The 20,286-nt window shown below is 48.5% G+C and overlaps 1 protein-coding gene across 3 annotated transcripts in view; it reads left to right on the top strand.

The window, feature by feature from the left end:
- The window catches only part of CMTR1 (cap methyltransferase 1), a 130,708-nt gene that overhangs the window by 87,426 nt on the left and 22,996 nt on the right, over positions 1 to 20,286 (top strand). For all 3 annotated transcript variants that reach the window (XR_010176245.1, XM_063918867.1, XM_063918868.1), the window contains 12 exons: positions 503 to 635; positions 1,270 to 1,449; positions 1,957 to 2,013; positions 2,260 to 2,317; positions 2,474 to 2,542; positions 2,705 to 2,836; positions 2,931 to 3,053; positions 3,136 to 3,227; positions 3,426 to 3,494; positions 5,094 to 5,141; positions 18,913 to 19,025; positions 19,118 to 19,226. Coding sequence is in view for 2 of the 3 variants with exons in the window: in XM_063918867.1 (XP_063774937.1) it covers positions 503 to 635; positions 1,270 to 1,449; positions 1,957 to 2,013; positions 2,260 to 2,317; positions 2,474 to 2,542; positions 2,705 to 2,836; positions 2,931 to 3,053; positions 3,136 to 3,227; positions 3,426 to 3,494; positions 5,094 to 5,141; positions 18,913 to 19,025; positions 19,118 to 19,226 (1,183 nt within the window). In the remaining variant the exon portion in view is untranslated. The remainder of the gene's footprint in view (positions 1 to 502; positions 636 to 1,269; positions 1,450 to 1,956; positions 2,014 to 2,259; positions 2,318 to 2,473; positions 2,543 to 2,704; positions 2,837 to 2,930; positions 3,054 to 3,135; positions 3,228 to 3,425; positions 3,495 to 5,093; positions 5,142 to 18,912; positions 19,026 to 19,117; positions 19,227 to 20,286) is intronic.

Raw genomic sequence — 20,286 nt, 5'->3', positions numbered from 1 at the left:
AAGTTGTGTCCAGGACGTGGAGAATGCAGGTGTTTGAATTGGAGAGAGGCCAAAGCGCAGTTTCTTCAAAGTATTTCTACACTAGTAGAGATTTCAGGCTGACGGTTATTCTGCTGTTTTCGCCCTGTAGAACTCTAATAATGTTTTAAATGTAATTACACTTGGCAAAAAATTACTTTGAATGCGGAGAAAACAGAAGCCCATACCAGCTGCAGCCTAAACAGTGGTTAATAGTGGTAAATACATGTGTACGGAATGATTGGAAACCCCCCCCCCCCCCCCTCCTATTGCCAGGCCATCTTCCTTTCAGGTGGGCACTGGAGGATCGCTGGACAAGTAGTGTTGCCCCACCCCTGGAATTTCGCAGAAGGGGCGTGGCCACAATGACTTATTTCACAGAGAATTGCAGATGAATGGATGAGTGGGATGTGGGCGGGTGGCCTGCCCTTCCAGGAGTCTGTGGGGTCTCCCTGATGGTGATATTTTCCTCTGGCCAATACAGGAGGACATTTCATCTGCAAGACCTTCGACCTGTTCACCCCATTCAGTGTGGGTCTGATTTACTTACTGTACTGCTGCTTTGAACACGTCTGCCTCTTCAAGCCAGTGACCAGCCGACCGGCAAACTCCGAAAGGTGAGCAGTGGGAGATACCAGAAAATATATTACAGATATTTTACTCTATTACTCTGATCCTGTGAGACCAGCCGCCCCCCGCATCTCACATGCTGGCACAGGGTTACCTCCGTTACGTGCTCTCTTTCCTCCAGTCATCCTATTCGGAGCTCAGTGACAGAAGAAGAATTACCCCCCTCCCCCCATCACCTGCCCCTTACACTCTGGCACATTTGTTCCTAAGGCAGTAATAGGAAGAGGAAGCATGGTACACATGCCATCCTGCCCTCCTTCCTGAGTGCCAGTGACAGGATCCATTGGGGATGAAGCAAGGGTCCAGGAGGCCTGAAGCCGTGGATTGTTCCTATAGGGCTGTTCAGAGGCGATATCATGAAACTGTATTTTTTAAAATGCTGTATACATTGCAATGTGACTGCTGGATTTAAAATTGCAATAACTGCAACGTAACCCTGAATCAGCATTTATGACTATTACTGTTTTAAAATCGCCGGTCAAACAGGGTTTGGAACCTGCTGTTTAGTAAATATACCTCTACGTCTCCAATATTCGCCTCTGTTTCTAACAGGCTTGTATGTCTTCTGTTTTTTTTTTTTTTACCCCTCTACCTTTTATAATGTATCCTCCTCCCTACTAGGTATGTGGTGTGTCGAGGCTTGAAGGCAGGCATAGAAGACGTGCGCAATTACTTGTTTACCGTCAACCTGCGCCTCAACCAGCTGCGTAACTCTGATCAGGATGTGAATCTAGTGGTGCCTTTAGAGGTGCTGAGAGGAGACCGTCAGTTTTACGAGTACATGGTCCGCTCCAATGAGAGGTGAGGACTGATCTCATTATATACCGGGACCCTTTGTTTATGAGCTATACATTTAGCATTGTAGAGATGTTTCAGATCGAAACCAGACTGGTCTGTCTTCTAAGTGTATGGTGTAATGCTTCCTTATTAATGTACAAACAATACTACGAGAGCCCAGCGTAGTATTCTGTGTTACTACATGACCATTGTGCTGCAGAATCCAGTGTGTTTATTGTTTGGATACAGGCTCCATTGTTTTTACCCCCTCTCCACTTCCCCTCTCCGGTACAAATTAGATCCTTCTTCTCTGGATTTAAGGATTGATTTATCAAACCTTGGGAGCGGGGACATGGAAGTGTTGCCCATAGCATCCAATCATATTCTGGCTATACTTTATCTAGTCCATTCTATAAAATGATTGGTTGCTAGGGGTAACCTCTCCTATCTTAGTAACTTTCTTGAAGTTCCTCTATCTAATACTATAACTGTTCCTTATAATGGTGTTCCTCGCTTCCTCTTGTTTTCCAGCTATTGCGAGGTACAAATTAAAGCTTTGGCTAAGATCCACGCCTTTGTTCAAGACTCGTAAGTAAAAGAGACACAGCAGGGTGTTAGTGACCATTCCTTACTGTTTGGTAAATGGGCTAAATAACTGCACAGCCATTGGCTCTTACTAAAGCTGAAGATGAGTAACTCCTTAGTGACTGGCTTTCCCAATACCATATTGTTTATGTGCAATATTCTCCTAGTGACTCAATAACATTTAGTGATGAAGGTTAATACATTTGATTACATTTAGTGATGAGTGGTGACCATCATTGTGTTTTCTAGGACCATAACTGAGCCGCGCCAGGCCGACATACGCAAAGAGTGCCTAAAACTGTGGGGGGTAAGTAGGAATTGTATATTGACATCATCCACGACTTGGACAAGTTTGTGCTAAGCGTTGAGGTTGAGAATAGGACCTGACTCAGTGATGATTGTACAGGTTGTGTTGAGTATGTGATGTGTGTTTAGAGAAATAATGTTGTTTTTTTTCTTACAGATTCCCGACCAGGCTCGAGTGGCCCCAACGAACACCGACCCAAAGACCAAGTTCTTCCAGCTCATACAGGTACTAGTCTGTGATGACCAGTAGAGTGGGCATCATACGGTCCTCTGCTTGTCTTTATAGTTGTCTTGCAGTCTGAGTTCACAGAGCTGAGATCCTCCTTGTGTCAGTGACCTGGGGCACTGCCTCCCTCAGTCTATCCACTGGCTTATCTATTCTTTCTAGGGCCGGGACATTGAGGTTTTCAGTTACAAACCCACCCCGCTCACCGCAAAGACCCTGGAGAAGCTGAGCCACGTTCTAGACTATCGGTGTATGGTGTCTGGCAGTGAGCAGAAGTTCCTCTTAGGATTAGGTGTAAGTCTCCTTTGTGTGTGTGGTCTAATATATTTACTGTTTGATGGGTGCTTAAATATCCATTCTATCTTATGTAATTGTCTGGTCCCTGCAGAGGTCTCAGATCTACACGTGGGGGGGCCGCCCTTCCGACCGCTGGACTAAATTGGACTTAAGGACAGAGCTTCCCCGAGACACCCTTCTGTCGGTGGAGATTGTCTATGAACTGAAAGGCGAGGTAAGTGAGCACAAGGGATGGCTGGCAATCTGCGCCCCCGGGTTCAGGTAGCAGGTAAAGACTTTTGTACTGTCATTGCCAGGGTAAGGCACAGAGAAAGATCGGCGCCATCCACATCCTTGATGTTCTCTTCCTGAACGGAATGGACGTTCGGCCGCATCACTTCAACCTGCGGTAAGCGCCCATCCTCCATGTTTTCTGTATCGCTAGAATTCTGCTGCCCAGTCAGCTTGCAGTAATATGACCTCTGTGTAGCTGTGTTTAGTATTTGGAGAAGACTGATTGCCTGAAGCTGTATTCTAGGGATCACGTTTCGTTTATTGCATGTTCTGCAGTTATTAATGATGATTAATGAGTCCTCTTCTGCCTCAGGATACAGCTGGCAGAGAAGTACGTCAAAGCCGTCTCTAAGCCCAGTCGCCCCGACATGAACCCCATCCGGTGAGTGGCCTGTTAGCTGTAACTAGTATATCTGTATTACAGATGTGTCCTCATTGACTCACGTTGTGCCAAGTAGCCCCTTCCAAGGTGCCAGTTCCTGGTTACTTATATGCATGATTAAATCAACCAGATGTGGCGAAACTACATTGCTAGCGCACAAAGACCATCTGCTGGTACTTGTACATCTGCGTACGACATAGGGCTGTATTCAATTCAAGTCGGATTTCCCGACTTTTCTGATAAATGGGAGTTTAAGGTCGAATCCAGATTCGACCTAGTCAAACTCCTGTTTATCCGACAAGTCAGAAAATCCGACTTGTCGGAAAGCACTTGGATCGGCGGATTAGCCGCTGATCCACTTATTTTGTCGGATTCACGGCCAAATCCGACAGGTTTTAGCCCCGTTTCAGACAATGTCAATCCGACTTTAAAAAAAGTCGGATTGGCATTGTTGGCAACGGCCAATCCTGTCGGATTTGGCGCTAATTGATTACTGAAATGTCAGATCCTTTCCGTCTGCTAGGATCCGACATCAATTGAATACACTCCATAGTCGTAAAAGAATGCTTCATCTGCGTCAGCACCTGTGTGGGAAAAGTCAGCCCAGTGTCTCTGGTACTCTTTGTGGCTTTGTGTTAAAAATAGATTTGCTACACTATCATCTTATTCATGCCGAATGACTCAAGGTCACTAGGAATAAGACACACATGTAGATATTTATCCTGTTTACCCATTATTCCCATAGGAATTACCTCAGAGATGTTTAATATGGCGGTCATTGTTAATATGATAATTCATTAATTTTCTCTATCAACCACTCTCTTGTAAGATCAACGTAAGTTCTATATAAGGAGGAGATACTGTACCTTTGGATGGTGTAAGCTTTAACTGGTGGCCGGATTCTCATCCACCTCTACAACCCCGATGTTCCCTGTGGAACCTATGTACCCTGATGAAGAAACTATATTTATGGATGGTGTAATGGTTAGCATTAATGCCTCACAGCACTAAGATCATGGGTTCGATTCACACCATGGCCCTAACTGTGTGGAGTTTGTATATTCTCCCAGTGCTTGCGTGGGTTTCCTCTGGGTACTCCGGTTTCCTCCCACAATCCAAAAATATACTGGCAGGGTAATTGGCTCCCAACAAAATTAACTTTAGCGTGAATGTATGTGTGTATGTACATGTGATAGGGAATATAGACTGTAAGCTCCACATGGGCAGGGACTGATGTGAGTGGCCAAATATTCTCTGTAAAGCGATGCGGAATATGTGTGCGCTATATAAATAACTGGTAATAATAATAATGGAACAGAAGCAAAAATAAACACTGTGTAGGTCATGGTAGAATTGTTTAGTGAAAAACTTTTATAGAAGCTCGTTGGTTAAACCCTTGCAACAGGAATAATACGATGATTATACTTTTTGTGTAGTAATATATGCATTCTGAGAGTACAAGGACAGCGTGCAGAAGAGGAGGGTAGGGGACGGTTTCTTTGTAAATACTGCAATCTTATGCCGGTTTTCTCATGTTTTATCAATCTGACTTATCGGTCTCCATTTTGGTTGAGCTTCTGTCCTCTGTTTCTCCAACAGGGTAAAGGAAGTTTACCGACTAGAAGAGATACAGAAGATCTTCCTAAGGTACATTTATTTTCTTATCAGTGTCACCAATTCCCTGCAAAGGACTGACACAACTATCTCTGAAGATAATGTAGATATTCTAGTGTACAAGCAAATATGTGATTACAGTAATCATGTTATAGCCTACAGTGTACCATGGCTAAGCTTTTCAGTACAGCAATGGATCCATCACTCTATTCAAGGCACACAAAAGGCTAGTTTTTTATGATATCCATGCTTGAGTACAGGTGGCTTCATTAGTACCTCAGTCAATTTGATTTCTCATACGTCCTAGAGGATGCTGGGGACGACATCAAGACCATGGAGTATAGACGGGATCCGCAGGAGACATGGGCACTCCAAAGACTTTTCATTGGGTGTGAACTGGCTCCTCCCTCTATGCCCCTCCTCCAGACCTCAGTTTTAGAAATATGCCCAGGTCGACTGGATGCACTCTGAGAAGCTCTACTGAGTTTCTCTGAAAAGACTTATGTTAGGTTTTTTATTTTCAGGGAGATCTGCTGGCATCAGACTCCCTGCTTCGTGGGACTGAGGGGGCAGAAGCAGAACCAACTTCCTCAGCGTTTCATGACTCTGTTTCTGGCTGACAGGACACCATTAGCTCCTGAAGGGAACTGAACGCTAGCCGTGTCTAGATGCTCACTCCCACAGCACGCCGTCACCCCCCTCACAGAGCCAGAAGTCTGAAGACAGGTGAGTATGAGAAGAATGATCTTCAATCAAGTAAGTGACGGCTGAGGTGCGGCGGGGCTGGCGGGAGCACAGCGCGCCATTGCTGCCCACCCACACAGGCACTGCAGGGGGGGCAGCAAGAAAAATACCTCAAACTGGCTAAAAGGGGGCATAAGATGCCGCTGGCACAGCCCTACCCCCGCCAGTATAAATATTGTCATGGATACTGAGGGGCGGAGCTTCTTCCTCAGGTAGCTTGTACACTACTCGGCACCATTTTCTCTCCTCAGGCTGCAGAGAACACGCTGGTCCTCTCCTCCACTTCTTACAAATACAGGGTGCTATAAAGGGGGGCACAAAGCGATTGTGGTGCATTTGATAGTGTATATTACTATTTAAAAGCACTTTTGGGCTGTGGACATACTGTGTTCACAGGCAATACTGGCGCTGGGTTTGTGAACTGGCTGCTCCTATCCTGTGTCCCTCTGGCAGATTTTACTGTGGGTCTGTCCCCAAAATATGTCCCAGTGTGTCTGTGAGTGTGGTGTACACGTGTGAGGCATGTCTGAGGCAGGGAGTTCCTCCCCGGAGGAAGCCATTTTAGGGACACAGAGTTGTAATGTGGTGGCGCTACCGGCACACCAAGAGCCTGCATGGGTGAAAGAGCTACGTGACAGTATGCATCTGATTAACCGTAGATTAGATAAGTTTGAATCTAAGGCTGCATGCTGGAGAAAATCTGTGGAAGATGTGATTTTTCAGGATACTGTTATTCCTTATGCGGACGGCCCCTCTGGGTCACATAAGAGACCATTTGCAAATGTTGTAAACCCTGATACCGACACGGATTCTGATTCTTGTGTCGACAATAGTAAATCCAGAGAGATAGATCATAAATTGGCAAAAAGTATACAATATATGATTGTGGCTATAAGGGACGTGTTGGAGGTTACAGAAAGCACTCCTGTACCTCAGGAGAAAGCTTATTTATGTAAGGAAAAGAAATCCAAAGTCGCGTTCCCGCCTTCACACAAACTAAATGCTCTGTTTGAAGGGATGTGGGTGAATCCTGATAAAAATTTTTCGTATTTCCAAAAGGATTCACATAGCTTATCCTTTCCCGGTTGAAGACAGGAAAAAATGGGAGTCACTTCCTGTGTTAGACAGTGCACTTTCCAGGTTGACAAAGAAGGTAATTCTCCCTGCTCCTGGCACGGCTTCTCATAAAGAGCCGGCAGACCGCAAAATGGAAACGACATTGAAATCCATTTATGTTACCAATGGTACACTGCTCAGGCCCACTATTGCCTGCGCATGGGTTTGTCGCGCTATTGAAAAATGGTCAGAAAGCGTGTCATCAGAAATTGACACGATTGATAAAGATGAGATACTCCTTAAGTTGGGGAATATCAAGGACGCTGCCGCCTACATGCTGGAAGCAATGAAGGATATTGGACTCTTGAGTTCAAAAGCCGCTACCATGGCAGTATCGGCTAGGCGGGCTTTATGGATTCGCCAGTGGAACGCGGATGCAGATTCCAAAAGAAACATGGAGGCTCTCCCATATAAAGGTGAGGCCTTATTTGGCGATGGCCTGGATGCGTTGGGCTCGGCGGCTACCGCAGGTAAGTCAACATTTTTGCCCTCTGCGCCTGCACCGGCAAAAAAGACCTATCACCCGCAAATGCAGTCCTTTCGGCCCAATAAATACAAAAAGGCGAGAGATTTCCCCTTCTTTGCAGGTAGGGGAAAGGGAAAGAAGCCCACACCGGCTCCAGGTTCCCAAGAGCAGAAGTCTACCCCTAATTCTGCCAAATCCCCAGCATGACGCTGAAACTCCCTTGCGGGAGGCTGCCCGGGTGGGGGCACGTCTCAAACTCTTCAGCCAGGATTGGATTCTGTCTGGCCTGGATCCCTGGGTGTTGCAAATAGTATCCCAGGGATACAAACTAGAGTTTCAAGACGTTCCCCCATGCCGATTTTTCAAATCGACCTTGCCAGATTCTCCGCCAGAGAGAGAAGCAGTAACAGCGGCAATCCAAAAATGATGTCAAGACCAGGTTATAGTCCTGGTACCGTTGTCGCAACAAGGGCGGGGTTTTTATTCACGCCTCTTTGTTGTTCCGAAGCCGGACGGCTCGGTCAGACCGATCCTAAATCTAAAAGACCTGAATTACTTCCTGAAAAGGTTCAAGTTCAAGATGGAATCACTTCGAGCGGCGATTGCCAGTCTGGAGGAGGGGGACTACTTGGTGTTGGTGGACATAAAGGATGCTTACCTGCATGTTCCCATTTATCCTCCTCACCAGGCTTATCTGAGATTCGCTGTTCAGGATTGCCATTACCAATTCCAGACGTTACCTTTCGGTCTCTCCACGGCGCCGAGGGTATTCACCAAGGTGATGGCGGAGATGATGGTCCTCCTTTGTCAGAAAGGAGTCAGTATAATCCCTTATCTGGACGACCTCCTGATAAAGGTGAGATCCAGGGAGCAGTTATTACAAAACATATCCCTCTCCCTGTCAATACTCCAACAACACGGGTGGATCATAAATTACCTAAAGTCACAGTTGGAACCGACGACAAGGTTGTCTTTCCTCGGGATGATTCTGGACACAGAAATTCAGAGAGTATTTCTTCTGCTGGAAAAGGCTCTGGAAATCCAGAAAATGGTAAAACGGATATTGAAACCATCAAGTGTGTCAATCCATCAGTGCATTCGGTTGTTTGGGAAGATGGTGGCGGCCTACGAGGCCATACAGTTTGGCAGGTTCCATGCCAGAGTATTCCAGTGGGACCTGTTGGACAAGTGGTCGGGGTCACACCTACACATGTACAGAAAGATAATCCTGTCGTCAAAAACCAGGATTTCGCTCCTGTGGTGGTTGCACAGCTCTCACCTGCTAGAGGGACGCAGGTTCGGGATTCAGGACTGGGTCCTAGTATCCACGGATGCAAGTCTCCGAGGCTGGGGAGCAGTCTCTCAGGGAGAAAACTTCCAGGGACGTTGGTCACAACAGGAAGCCTGCCTTCACATAAACGTTCTGGAGCGAAGAGCCATTTACAACGGCCTTCAACAAGCGGTACATCTTCTTCAAGACCGTCCCGTGCAGATCCAGGCGGACAATGTAACGGCAGTCGCATACATAAACAGGCAGGGCGGAACGAAAAGCAGAGCGGCAATGGCAGAGGCGACAAAAATCGTCCTCTGGGCAGGAAAACATCTACAAGCTCTGTCTGCAATATTCATTCCGGGAGTAGACAACTGGGAAGCAGACTTCCTCAGCAGACACGATCTCCATCCAGGAGAGTGGGGCCTCCACCAAGAAGTCTTCGCAGAGGTGACAAGTCTTTGGGGAGTTCCTCAAATAATATAGATCTAAGAAACATCGCGCTATTAATTAAATAAAATAAAATATATCTCCTATATATTTGCCTTAATCTGTGACTCTGTGCTCGTAACGCTGGGCGGAGTCACAGAGCTGGGCGGAGTCAACTGCATCTGCTGCAGGGAGCTACCCCATACCCAGCGCCAGCAGCAGTCAGGTGCAAGACCCTACCTTACAGTATAGGAGGTGAGGCTGGCTACTAGCTGCCGGCTGCTGTGCCTGTCCCCCCCCCCCCCCCCCCCCCACCACCCCAAATCACCTGTGACAGCGGGCTGTGTGCTGTGCAGAGCGGGGCCCGAAAAGGGGGCGGAGCAATGGCGTCACGAGGGGCGGAGCTACACGGAATAGAGGGGCGGAGCTACACGGGACCAGACGCTGAACAGTGGTGGAATCAGCATTGCAGTGACGGCCAGCCAGACATGGTAAGTGGAGGGTGAGAGAGAAATGTGTGTGTGTGTGTATAGTGGGTGTGTGTGTGTGTGTATATATGGTGGGGTGTGTGTGTTTGTATATATGTGTGAATTGTGTGTGTGTGAGGTATGTCTGTGTGTGCGCACTTTATGGACGCCACTGCTGGGGGGGCCATTACATGCAAGGACGCTACTAATATAGGGGTGGCATTACGTATAAGGACGCTACTACTATAGGGGGGCATTACGTATAAGGACGCTACTACTATAGGGGGGGCATTACGTATAAGGACGCTACTACTATAGGGGGGGCATTACGTATAAGGACGCTACTACTATAGGGGGCATTACGTATAAGGACGCTACTACTATAGGGGGGGCATTACGTATAAGGACGCTACTACTATAGGGGGGGCATTACATATAAGGACGCTACTACTATAGGGGGGGCATTACGTATAAGGACGCTACTACTATAGGGGGGGCATTACGTATAAGGACGCTACTACTATAGGGGGGGCATTGCGTATAAGGACGCTACTACTATAGGGGGGGCATTACGTATAAGGACGCTACTACTATAGGGGGGGGCATTACGTATAAGGACGCTACTACTATAGGGGGGCATTACGTATAAGGACGCTACTACTATAGGGGGGCATTACGTATAAGGACGCTACTACTATGGGGGGCATTACGTATAAGGACGCTACTACTATGGGGGGGCATTACGTATAAGGACGCTACTACTATGGGGGGGCATTACGTATAAGGACGCTACTACTCTAGGGGGGGCATTACGTATAAGGACGCTACTACTATAGGGGGACATTACGTATAAGGAGGCTACTAATACTGGGGGGGCATTACATATAAAGACGCTACTACCGGGGGGGGCATTATGTATAAGGACTCTATTACTTCTGGGGGGCATTATGTATAAGGACGGTGCTACTACTACTAGGAGGGCATTACATGTAAGGATGCTACTACTACTGGGGGGGCATTATGTATAAGGACGGTACTACTACTGGGGGCACATTATGTATAAGGATGCTACTACTACAGGGGTGGCATTACGTATAAGGACGCTACTATTACTGTTGGGGGGCATTACATATAACTGCTACTACTACTGGGGGGCATTACGTATAAGGACGCTACTACTACGGGTGGGGCATTACGTATAAGGATGCTACTATTACTGTTGTGGGGCATTACATATAACTGCTACTACTACTGGGGGGGCATTATGTATAAGGACACTAATACTATTGGGGGGGCATTATGTATTAGGATGCTACTACTACTGGGGGGGCATTATGTATAAGGATGCTACTACTACTGGGGGGGCATTATGTATAAGGATGCTACTACTACTGGGGGGGTATTATGTATAAGGACGCTACTAATACTGTTGGGGAGCATTACATATAACTGCTACTACTACTGGGGGGGCATTATGTATAAGGACACTACTACTATTGGGGGGGCATTACGTATATGGACGCTACTACTACGGGTGGGGCATTACGTATAAGGACGCTACTACTACGGGTGGGGCATTACGTATAAGATGAATAAGATTGTGCTACATTGTGGCGTAATTTTAAATGGGGGTACTATTGTGTGGCCATGCCCCTTAGTTGTGAGACCACACCACTTTTCCCGATGCACAACAAAGGAATATGGGAGGGCGCAAAATTCATAGTTTGCAGGGGGGCGCCGAACACCCTAGCACCGGCCCTGGCCACCAGTAGCAAAAGTACACCACGGCCACTGATACTATCTGCAGGGAGGGGAACAGCGCTGATATGGAGGGTACTTGCAGGCAGCGAGTCGCCGCCCGCAGCTCCTCTCCAACCTACACACCATACCTGCCGCCTGACACCCACACCACAGGGAGAGGGCGCTAGCTCAGGCACTGCTAGATCAGCATCTGCAGCATACAGACAAGGGCTGCCATGCTCAGCGGCAAGCGGTGCGGAGCATGTGCAGCGGGACAGCGCCAGGACGGGACACGCACTAATCAACATTGCTGCTGGGCCGGAGCTCCCTCCGTCTGCAGCCTAAGGACGCGCCCCGCACCTCTCCAGGGAAACACCATGCCTGCCCGCCCACAGGGCTCCGGACGCTTACCTATGCTCCGCGATCACAGCAGCTGACGCTGCCATGCAGGATGGAGGAATGACGCCCGTGAGTAGGGGCGGACAGTGTGCGGCGGAACGGGGCCAGGAGGGAATGCTGACCACGACCCATTGCTGCTGGGTCTGAGCTCCCTCCCTCTGCAGTCACCATCTCACAGCAGCAGCCTGGAGGTTAGTGGCCACCACGACCCGCACATCCTTACCTCACACATACCTCACACATACCTCACACATACCTCACATATACCTCACCAGAGGCGTAACTAGGGTAGGGCAAGTGGGGCACGTGCCCTGGGCGCCCTGGCAGGCCCAGGAGAGGGGGGCGCCGCCGGCGTCCAGGGCATCATGCCCCACTCGTCCCGTTAACCCTAAATGTGAGGGGAGGAGAGAGCGCAGCGTCTCTCCCTCTCCTCACCGCCGCTGGGAGCACTAGCAGCGCTGCCAGCAGCGCTGCCGTGTCCGGTCTCCGGCGCTAGCCAATCAGGGCTTGCGGACCGGCTCCTGATTGGCTGCCGGTCCGCGAGCTCTGATTGGCTAGCGAACCGGCGCCAGACAGCCGCCGGCGTCCAGAGACCTGGAGCAGCAAGGGGAAGGAGAGGCGCTGCGCTGCGCTCTCCTCCCCTCACAAGAGGTTAGTGACGGGGGTCCGGCGGCGGCACGGGGGGCCTGGCACTGTGGGGCATGTAACAGGCACTGTGGGGCATTGTATCCAGCACTGTGGGGGCACTGTAACTGGCACTGTGGGGCACTGTAACTGGCACTGTGGGGTATGTAACTGGCACTGTGGGGCATTGTATCCAGCACTGTGGGGCATTTTATCCAGCACTGTGGGGCACTGTAACTGGCACTGTGGGGCACTGTAACTGGCACTGTGGGGCATTGTATCCAGCACTGTGGGGCATTTTATCCAGCACTGTGGGGCACTGTAACTGGCACTGTGGGGCACTGTAACTGGCATTGTGGGGCATTGTATCCAGCACTGTGGGGCATTGTATCCAGCACTGTGGGGCATTGTATCCAGCACTGTGGGGCATTTTATCCAGCACTGTGGGGCACTGTAACTGGCACTGTGGGGCACTGTAACTGGCACAGTGGGGCATGTATCTGGCACAGTGGGGCATGTATCTGGCACTGTGGGGCATGTAACTGGCACTGTGGGGCACTGTAACTGGCACTGTGGGGCATGTAACTGGCACTGTGGGGCATTGTATCCAGCACTGTGGGGCATTGTATCCAGCACTGTGGGGCATTGTATCCAGCACTGTGGGGCATTTTATCCAGCACTGTGGGGCACTGTAACTGGCACTGTGGGGCACTGTAACTGGCACTGTGGGGAATGTAACTGGCACTGCGAGGCATGTATCTGGCACTGTAACTGGCACTGTGGGGAATGTAACTGGCACTGTGAGGCATGTAACTGGCACTGTGGGGCATGTATCTGGCACTGTGGGGCATGTATCTGGCACTGTGGGGCATGTATCTGGCACTGTGGGGCATGTAACTGGCACTGTGGGGCATGTATCTGGCACCGTCTGGCATGTATCTGGCACCGTGGGGCATTGTATCCGGCACCGTGGGGCAATGTATCCGGCACTGAGTGGGGCATTGTATCCGGCACTGAGTGGGGCATTGTATCCGGCACTGAGTGGGGCATTGTATCCGGCACTGAGTGGGGCATTGTATCCGGCACTGAGTGGGGCATTGTATCCGGCACTGAGTGGGGCATTGTATCCGGCACTGAGTGGGGCATTGTATCCGGCACTGAGTGGGGCATTGTATCCGGCACTGAGTGGGGCAATGTATCCGGCACTGAGTGGGGCAATGTATCCGGCACTGAGTGGGGCAATGTATCCGGCACTGAGTGGGGCAATGTAACTGGCACCGTGGGGCAATGTATCTGGCACCGTGGGGCAATGTAACTGGCACTGTGGGCCATTTTCAGTGGCCACACCCCTTCTGGAGCGTAGCCACACCCCTTCTGGTGTGTGACCACACCCATTTTTTCACAGCGCCCCTGGACCCCTCCCCATCCCCCGCACCTGCCCCTCCACCACCCGTGGCACCCCCACCCACTGCGCCTTCGGACCCCCTACCCCACCCGCAGTGTCTTCCAAACCCCTCCCCCATCTGTAGCAGCCCCTCCCCCATCCGCCACACCCCGCATCTGGCTCTCCCCCGCCCGCTGCACCTTTGGATCCCCTACCCCACCCACGCAGCAGGCCCTTCCCAATCCGCATCGCCTACACCATTCGCAACAGCACCGCACCCGCCACTCCCCCACCCATGTTACCCCCGCATCCACCCCTCCCCCACCCACCGCGCCCCCTGGACACCTCCCTCATCCACTGCACACCCGCACCCACCCACCCCTTCCCCATCTGCAGCGCCTTCGGAACCCCTCCTCCATCCGCAACAGCCCTGCAGCTGCCATCCCCCACTTGCGACACCCCTGCTCCTACCCCACTCACAGCGCCTTCATACCCCCTCCCCCATCCGCGGTCCCCACTCCCCAAACCCCTTCCTGTTGCAAGGGACTACGCCCCCTTCACCATCGGACGCCCTATCATTGTGCAATATTCAAACACTAACAAAACTAGGAATGCAGGTAATACTCCATATATTGAACCCCAGAAAGGCGTGCAGGGGTTAAGGGGGCGTAGCCCCTTCCGACGGTGTGAAGAGCGCCCGTAGGGCGCGATGAAGCACCTAGTATATATATATATATATATATATTAGGATGAATTTTTATAAATGTAAAAATTAGGCTGTGAAGCTGTCAGAAATGAGGTCGGGAGACTGTTTATAAACAATAAAATACTTTTTATTTTAAACCAAATACTCCACCATGTGGAATGTAGAAATAAAATATATTTATAAAATTTCTATGCAAGCATCAAACATTTAATAATTGTAAAGCATTCCAAGATATATAAATAAATATGACTGTTGTAACAGCTCAGATGAATATGCTATATTGTATTTAAATAAATACTACGTATCCTTTTTAGAGACAATATGTATCAATAATTACAATCCTTTGCAAGATCCCCACGGGTTTAGCAGATGGCTTTATATGCCGGCGTCCCGGCTATAATGATAGATTCAGAGTAAACTGAAAGTTTAATATTTACCGCCTGTGGCTGTCACAATTGTGACTGAAATCGTCCTTCCTTTCCCGGTGGTGAGGCTGTCACCGCCCCGGGCGTGAAGTATCGTGTGTCCGTAAATAAATAAGAGCCAAAGGACTCACGGATCGTTCCTGCTGAGGTATTGTGCCGTCTTCCCTCTCCCGGTGGTGAGGCCGTCACCGCCCCGGGTGATGTACTCCGAGTGTTCGTAGATGCCGCCCACAAATATCCTGCTGTCGATGTGCTGCAGCGTGATGGTATTCAGCAGACAGGTTAACAAGCAGGTGGAACGGCAATGTAGGAAGGTGCTTACTGATGATGATACGGCTGCAGAATCTCTGTATATACTTTCAAAAAGCCAAATCGGTTTATCCCGGGATAAACCGATTTGGCTTTTTGAAAGTATATACAGAGATTCTGCAGCCGTATCATCATGGTCTTGATGTCATCCCCAGCATCCTCTAGGACGTATGAGAAAATAGGATTTTGATAACCTACCGGTAAATCCTTTTCTCCTAGTCCGTAGAGGATGCTGGGCGCCCGTCCCAGTGCGTACTTTACCTGCAGTTTAGTTATTGCAGTTACACAAGTTGTGTTATCTTGGTTTCAGCATGTTGCTGCAATTAGTTCATGCCTGTTGGTGTGTGTTATGTTGAATGCCATGTGTGCGGCATGGTTGAGGGTGTGAGTTGGTAGATATTTCACCACTAGTTAAGTAATTCCTTTCCTCGAAATGTCAGTCTCCCTGGGCACAGTTCCTACAACTGAGGTCTGGAGGAGGGGCATAGAGGGAGGAGCCAGTTCACAACCAATGCAAAGTCTTTGGAGTGCCCATGTCTCCTGCGGATCCCGTCTATACCCCATGGTCTTGATGTCGTCCCCAGCATCCTCTACGGACTAGGAGAAAAGGATTTACCGGTAGGTTATCAAAATCCTATTTTACCCATCTGTGGTCAAGTATGGATATCCTTAAAACCTGGACCGTTGAGCTGGATACACACTGGGGCAGATTCAATTGTTTTGGGAGTCTAAAAATCCAGTATAATAATTGTCACTATTCAACTGTGTTTGGGCGCCCATGCACATTGCGCAAGTCGCACCCAGACAGACCTGATTTAGCCGTCTAAAACAACTAAACCTTTGGGCATCCAAACTCCTGTTTGGACGCCCAAAGTGCCCAGTTTCAGCACATTTTTCGCGCACCTCAGGAAACTGTGTCCTGGGCACCTGAACGGCAGAACAATTAAATTGTTCTGTATAAACACTCTTATCCTCCAGAGTAAATTCACTAAGGTGGGAGTTTTTTTTTCGAACTGGTGATGTTGCTCATAGCAACCTATCAGATTTTACTTCACATTTATCAAGCTGCTTTTAGATGATCATAGACAGAATCTGATTGGTTGTTATGGGCAAAATCACTAGTTCTAAAAAATGTACCCCTTCTACTCCACTACCTCTCCTCTTGATCCTATATCCTCCACAAATCAGTAAAACTTTGCTTATCCCACCTTAACTAAACACTGTCATTTCTCTCTCTCTCTCTCTCTCTCTCTCTCTCTCTCTCTCTCTCTCTATTGGTGTCCTTTCCTTCTCTGTTCAAGCATGCAGTGATTACTTCCATTCTGAAAAAACACAATTCTCTCTAATTACCATCCCATCTCTCAGCTCCCATGTCTCTCCAAGCTACTTGAGAGGCTTGCCTACACTCGCCTCATACACTTTCTCAAGTCGCACAACTTATTGGACCCACTTCAGTCAGGATTACGTGACAAACACTCCACAGAGACAGCACTGACTAAAGTAGTGAATGATCTAGTCACTGCTAGATTGAAAGGCCGTTACTCGCTTATTATTCTTATAGAACTTTCTGGCACTTTTTTGACAATGTTGACCACTCTCTTCTCATACAAGCACTGCAATCCCTAGGTCTTCAGGCCACAGCCCTTTTCTTGGTTCTCATCCTACCTATCTAATCGCTCTTTCAGTGTTCTCTTCTCTGATTCCACCTCCTCTTCGCTACCTCTATCAGTTGGAGTACCGCAGGGCTCTGTCTTAGGTCCTCTGCTTTTCTCAATCTATACCTCATCTCTTGGTAAACTAATTAGCTCCTTTGGATTTCAGTATCATTTGTACGCTGATGATACTCAAATCTGTCTATCCTCCCAAGATTTGACACCATATGTATTGGTCCGTGTCACAGAATAACTTTCTGCCATTTCATTTTGGATGTCATCTTGCCACCTCAAACTTATAATTTCCAAAACAGAATTAATTATATTCCCGCCAGCCAAGAGTAGTTACCAACCTCATCTCTCCAGAACAGTTGACAAATCGATAATCTACCCTACCCCACAAGCTCACTGCCTAGGTGTCATCCTTGACTCTGAACTGTCCTTTGTTCCACACATTCAATCTGTCTCTAAACACTGTAAAACCTCTAATCCATGCACTCATTATCTCCCGCATTGATTATTGCAATAGTCTTCTGACTGGTGTTCCCAAGAAAAGACTCTCACCACTACAATCCATTCTGAATGCAGCTGTGAGGCTAATCTTCCTAGCAAGAATTTCATCGTCTGCTGATCCCCTCTGTCAGTCCCTCCATTGGTTGCCCATATTCTACCATATTAAATATAAAAACCTTATGCTCACATATTAAGCCATTAACCAAACTGCACCAACATCCATCTCTTCAATTCTTTCAAAATATCTCCCTGGCCAACTTCTCTGCTCTGCAAAAGATCTGCATCTCTCATCCACACACATTACTTGCTCCCATTCACATTTGCAGGACTTTCTTCGGGCAGCACCCACTCTGTGGAATGCCTTCCCACACATAAGACTCTCCTCTAGCCCCCAAACTTTCAAGTGTTCCCTGAAAACGCGCCTCTTTAGCCAAACCTTTCAAATTCCTGTACCATCCACATAACCTTCAGAAGCATTCATATTGAATTAAATCCCATCAGGACTACCTTTGCAATCTGGCGGGACCACTATGCTATAGATAGTGTCTGTCCTTGTGTATGCTCCTATTTCCCCATAGATTGTAAGCTTGCAAGCAAGGCCTACCTACCTCTATGTCTGTCTGTTATTACCCAGTTTATTTTATCACTGTTGTTTCCAATTCCATATATAGCACAGCACTTTCCAACGGAATATGCTGCGCTATATAAGAAACTGTAAATAAAATTAAAAAATTGCTGCCGCTGGGCGCCCTCTAGTGACGGCCACGCAAAATAATATTCAAATCTGCTCTTTATAGACCATTGGTAGCCAACCCTGGTCCTCGAGAGCTTCATGTTTTCCAGCTCACCTAGCAGGTGCACAGATGTATTCATTACTCACTGACACATTTTAAAAGATCCACAGATGGAGCTAATTACTTCACTTGTGATTCTGTGAGGAGACCTGGAAAACATGAACTGTTGGCAGCTCTCGAGGACCAGGGTTGGCTACCCCCTGTTATAGACTATCTGTCCGATCTTTCTGGTTGGAACGAAAATCTGGTAATGTATGGAATTTTATGACAATCAACCATTTGCTCCCAAACACTGTAAAACAGACAAAATTGCATGTTCCGACAAATTGGTTAAATCCATTTGATTTAACCAATTTATCTGACCAACTATTTTTGCTCATTTTCTGTCTTCTGGAAGCAAATGGTTGATTGTCAGTTGCTCCCATACATTACCAGATGTTTGTTCCAACCAGAATGATTTAACAGATAATCCTATAGTGTGTATCCAGTTTAAGGGTGCATTGAAGACCAAGTTTAGCAAACCCAGGAATATGGTGCTTACTTTAAGATCTGTATGTCAAGTGTTGCCCATAGCAACCAATCAGAATCTGTCTATCATTTTGTAGGATGCAGCTGAGAAATTATAGCTAGAACTTGATTGGTTGCAGTGGGCAACGCATCTTTTAATTTTTGGATGCTTTAGTAAATTTACCCCACGGCCTCAGGTAGGCGTAGTGAGTATTGTAATTGATTTGACTGTGTTGTATCCTCCTGTGCATGTGGTCAGGCTGGAGATGAAGATGATCAAGAGTTCTGGTGGGATACCACGGCTGTCCTATACTGGAAGAGATGACCGTCACTTTGTGCCGTCCGGATTGTACATTGTGAAGACTGTGAATGGTGAGATCTGCCTGAGCTATTTTTTTTTATAATTGTTAGTGACTGGAAATTGGCCACATGCAAGGTAACCCAACTTCTTCGGCCTTTCACAGACCCATGGACGATGGCCTTCAGCAAGAGCCGCAACCGCAAATATTTCTACAACCTCAAGACCCAAAAGTCCATGTATGAAGTCCCTGTGGAGTCCATAGCACCATTTCAGTAAGTGTGAAGGGCCATATGGTGGTTCTGCAATAGTCACATGAATTGTACAGTAGCTGCCAGACCAGGCTTTAGTGAGAGGGGATCTCCATGCTGCATGTCTATCCTCCTAAGCTGTACTGGAGGCGTTTGAGGCACTGTTTGGTTTGTATGATGCAGCCCTTATGTGTATATGTGCATGAGCCTCCTCTATACTGATTCGTCACCTCTGTGCTGAGGTCTTGACAGAGGAGAATCGCAGTTTCCTGAACAATTCTGACCAAACTCCTCCACCCCCAGCCAAATCCTTGGGGTTCCCTTCTTCAAGATCCTTACAGCTCTTATGGAGTTACTCAGTGTGATACGCTGCTGTTTGAATTGCAGAATGTATTTCCCTTTTACTTCTGGCTTAGCAGGAAGTGGCAGTGCTGCGGTGCTCTCCTGCCTGTGTGTGTGTGTCTGGTATTAGGGAAGTGGCAGTGCTGCGGTGCTCTCCCGCCTGTGTCTGGTATTAGGGAAGTGGCAGTGCTGCGGTGCTCTCCTGCCTGCGTGTGTGTGTCCGGTATTAGGTAAGTGGCAGTGCTGCGGCGCTCTCCTGCCTGCGTGTGTGTGTCCGGTATTAGGGAAGTGGCAGTGCTGCGCTGCTCTCCCGTCTGTGTGTGTGTGTGTCCGGTATTAGGGAAGTGGCAGTGCTGTGGTGCTCTCCTGCCTGCGTGTGTGTGTCCGGTATTAGGTAAGTGGCAGTGCTGCGGCGCTCTCCTGCCTGCGTGTGTGTGTCCGGTATTAGGGAAGTGGCAGTGCTGCGCTGCTCTCCCGTCTGTGTGTGTGTGTCCGGTATTAGGGAAGTGGCAGTGCTGTGGTGCTCTCCTGCCTGTGTGTGTGTGTCCGGTATTAGTGAAGGGGCAGTGCTGCGGTGCTCTCCCGCCTGTGTGTGTGTGTCCGGTATTAGGGAAGTGGCAGTGCTGCGGTGCTCTCCCGCCTGTGTGTGTGTCCATTATTAGGGAAGTGGCAGTGCTGCGGTGCTCTCCCGTCTGTGTGTGTGTGTGTCCGGTATTCGGGAAGTGGCAGTGCTGCGGTGCTC

Source organism: Pseudophryne corroboree, chromosome 4 (genome assembly GCF_028390025.1).
Source record: "Pseudophryne corroboree isolate aPseCor3 chromosome 4, aPseCor3.hap2, whole genome shotgun sequence".
NCBI lineage: Eukaryota > Metazoa > Chordata > Amphibia > Anura > Myobatrachidae > Pseudophryne > Pseudophryne corroboree.
The sequence above is the reverse complement of the archived record's forward strand: the minus strand, read 5'-3'. Positions and strand labels throughout refer to the sequence as shown.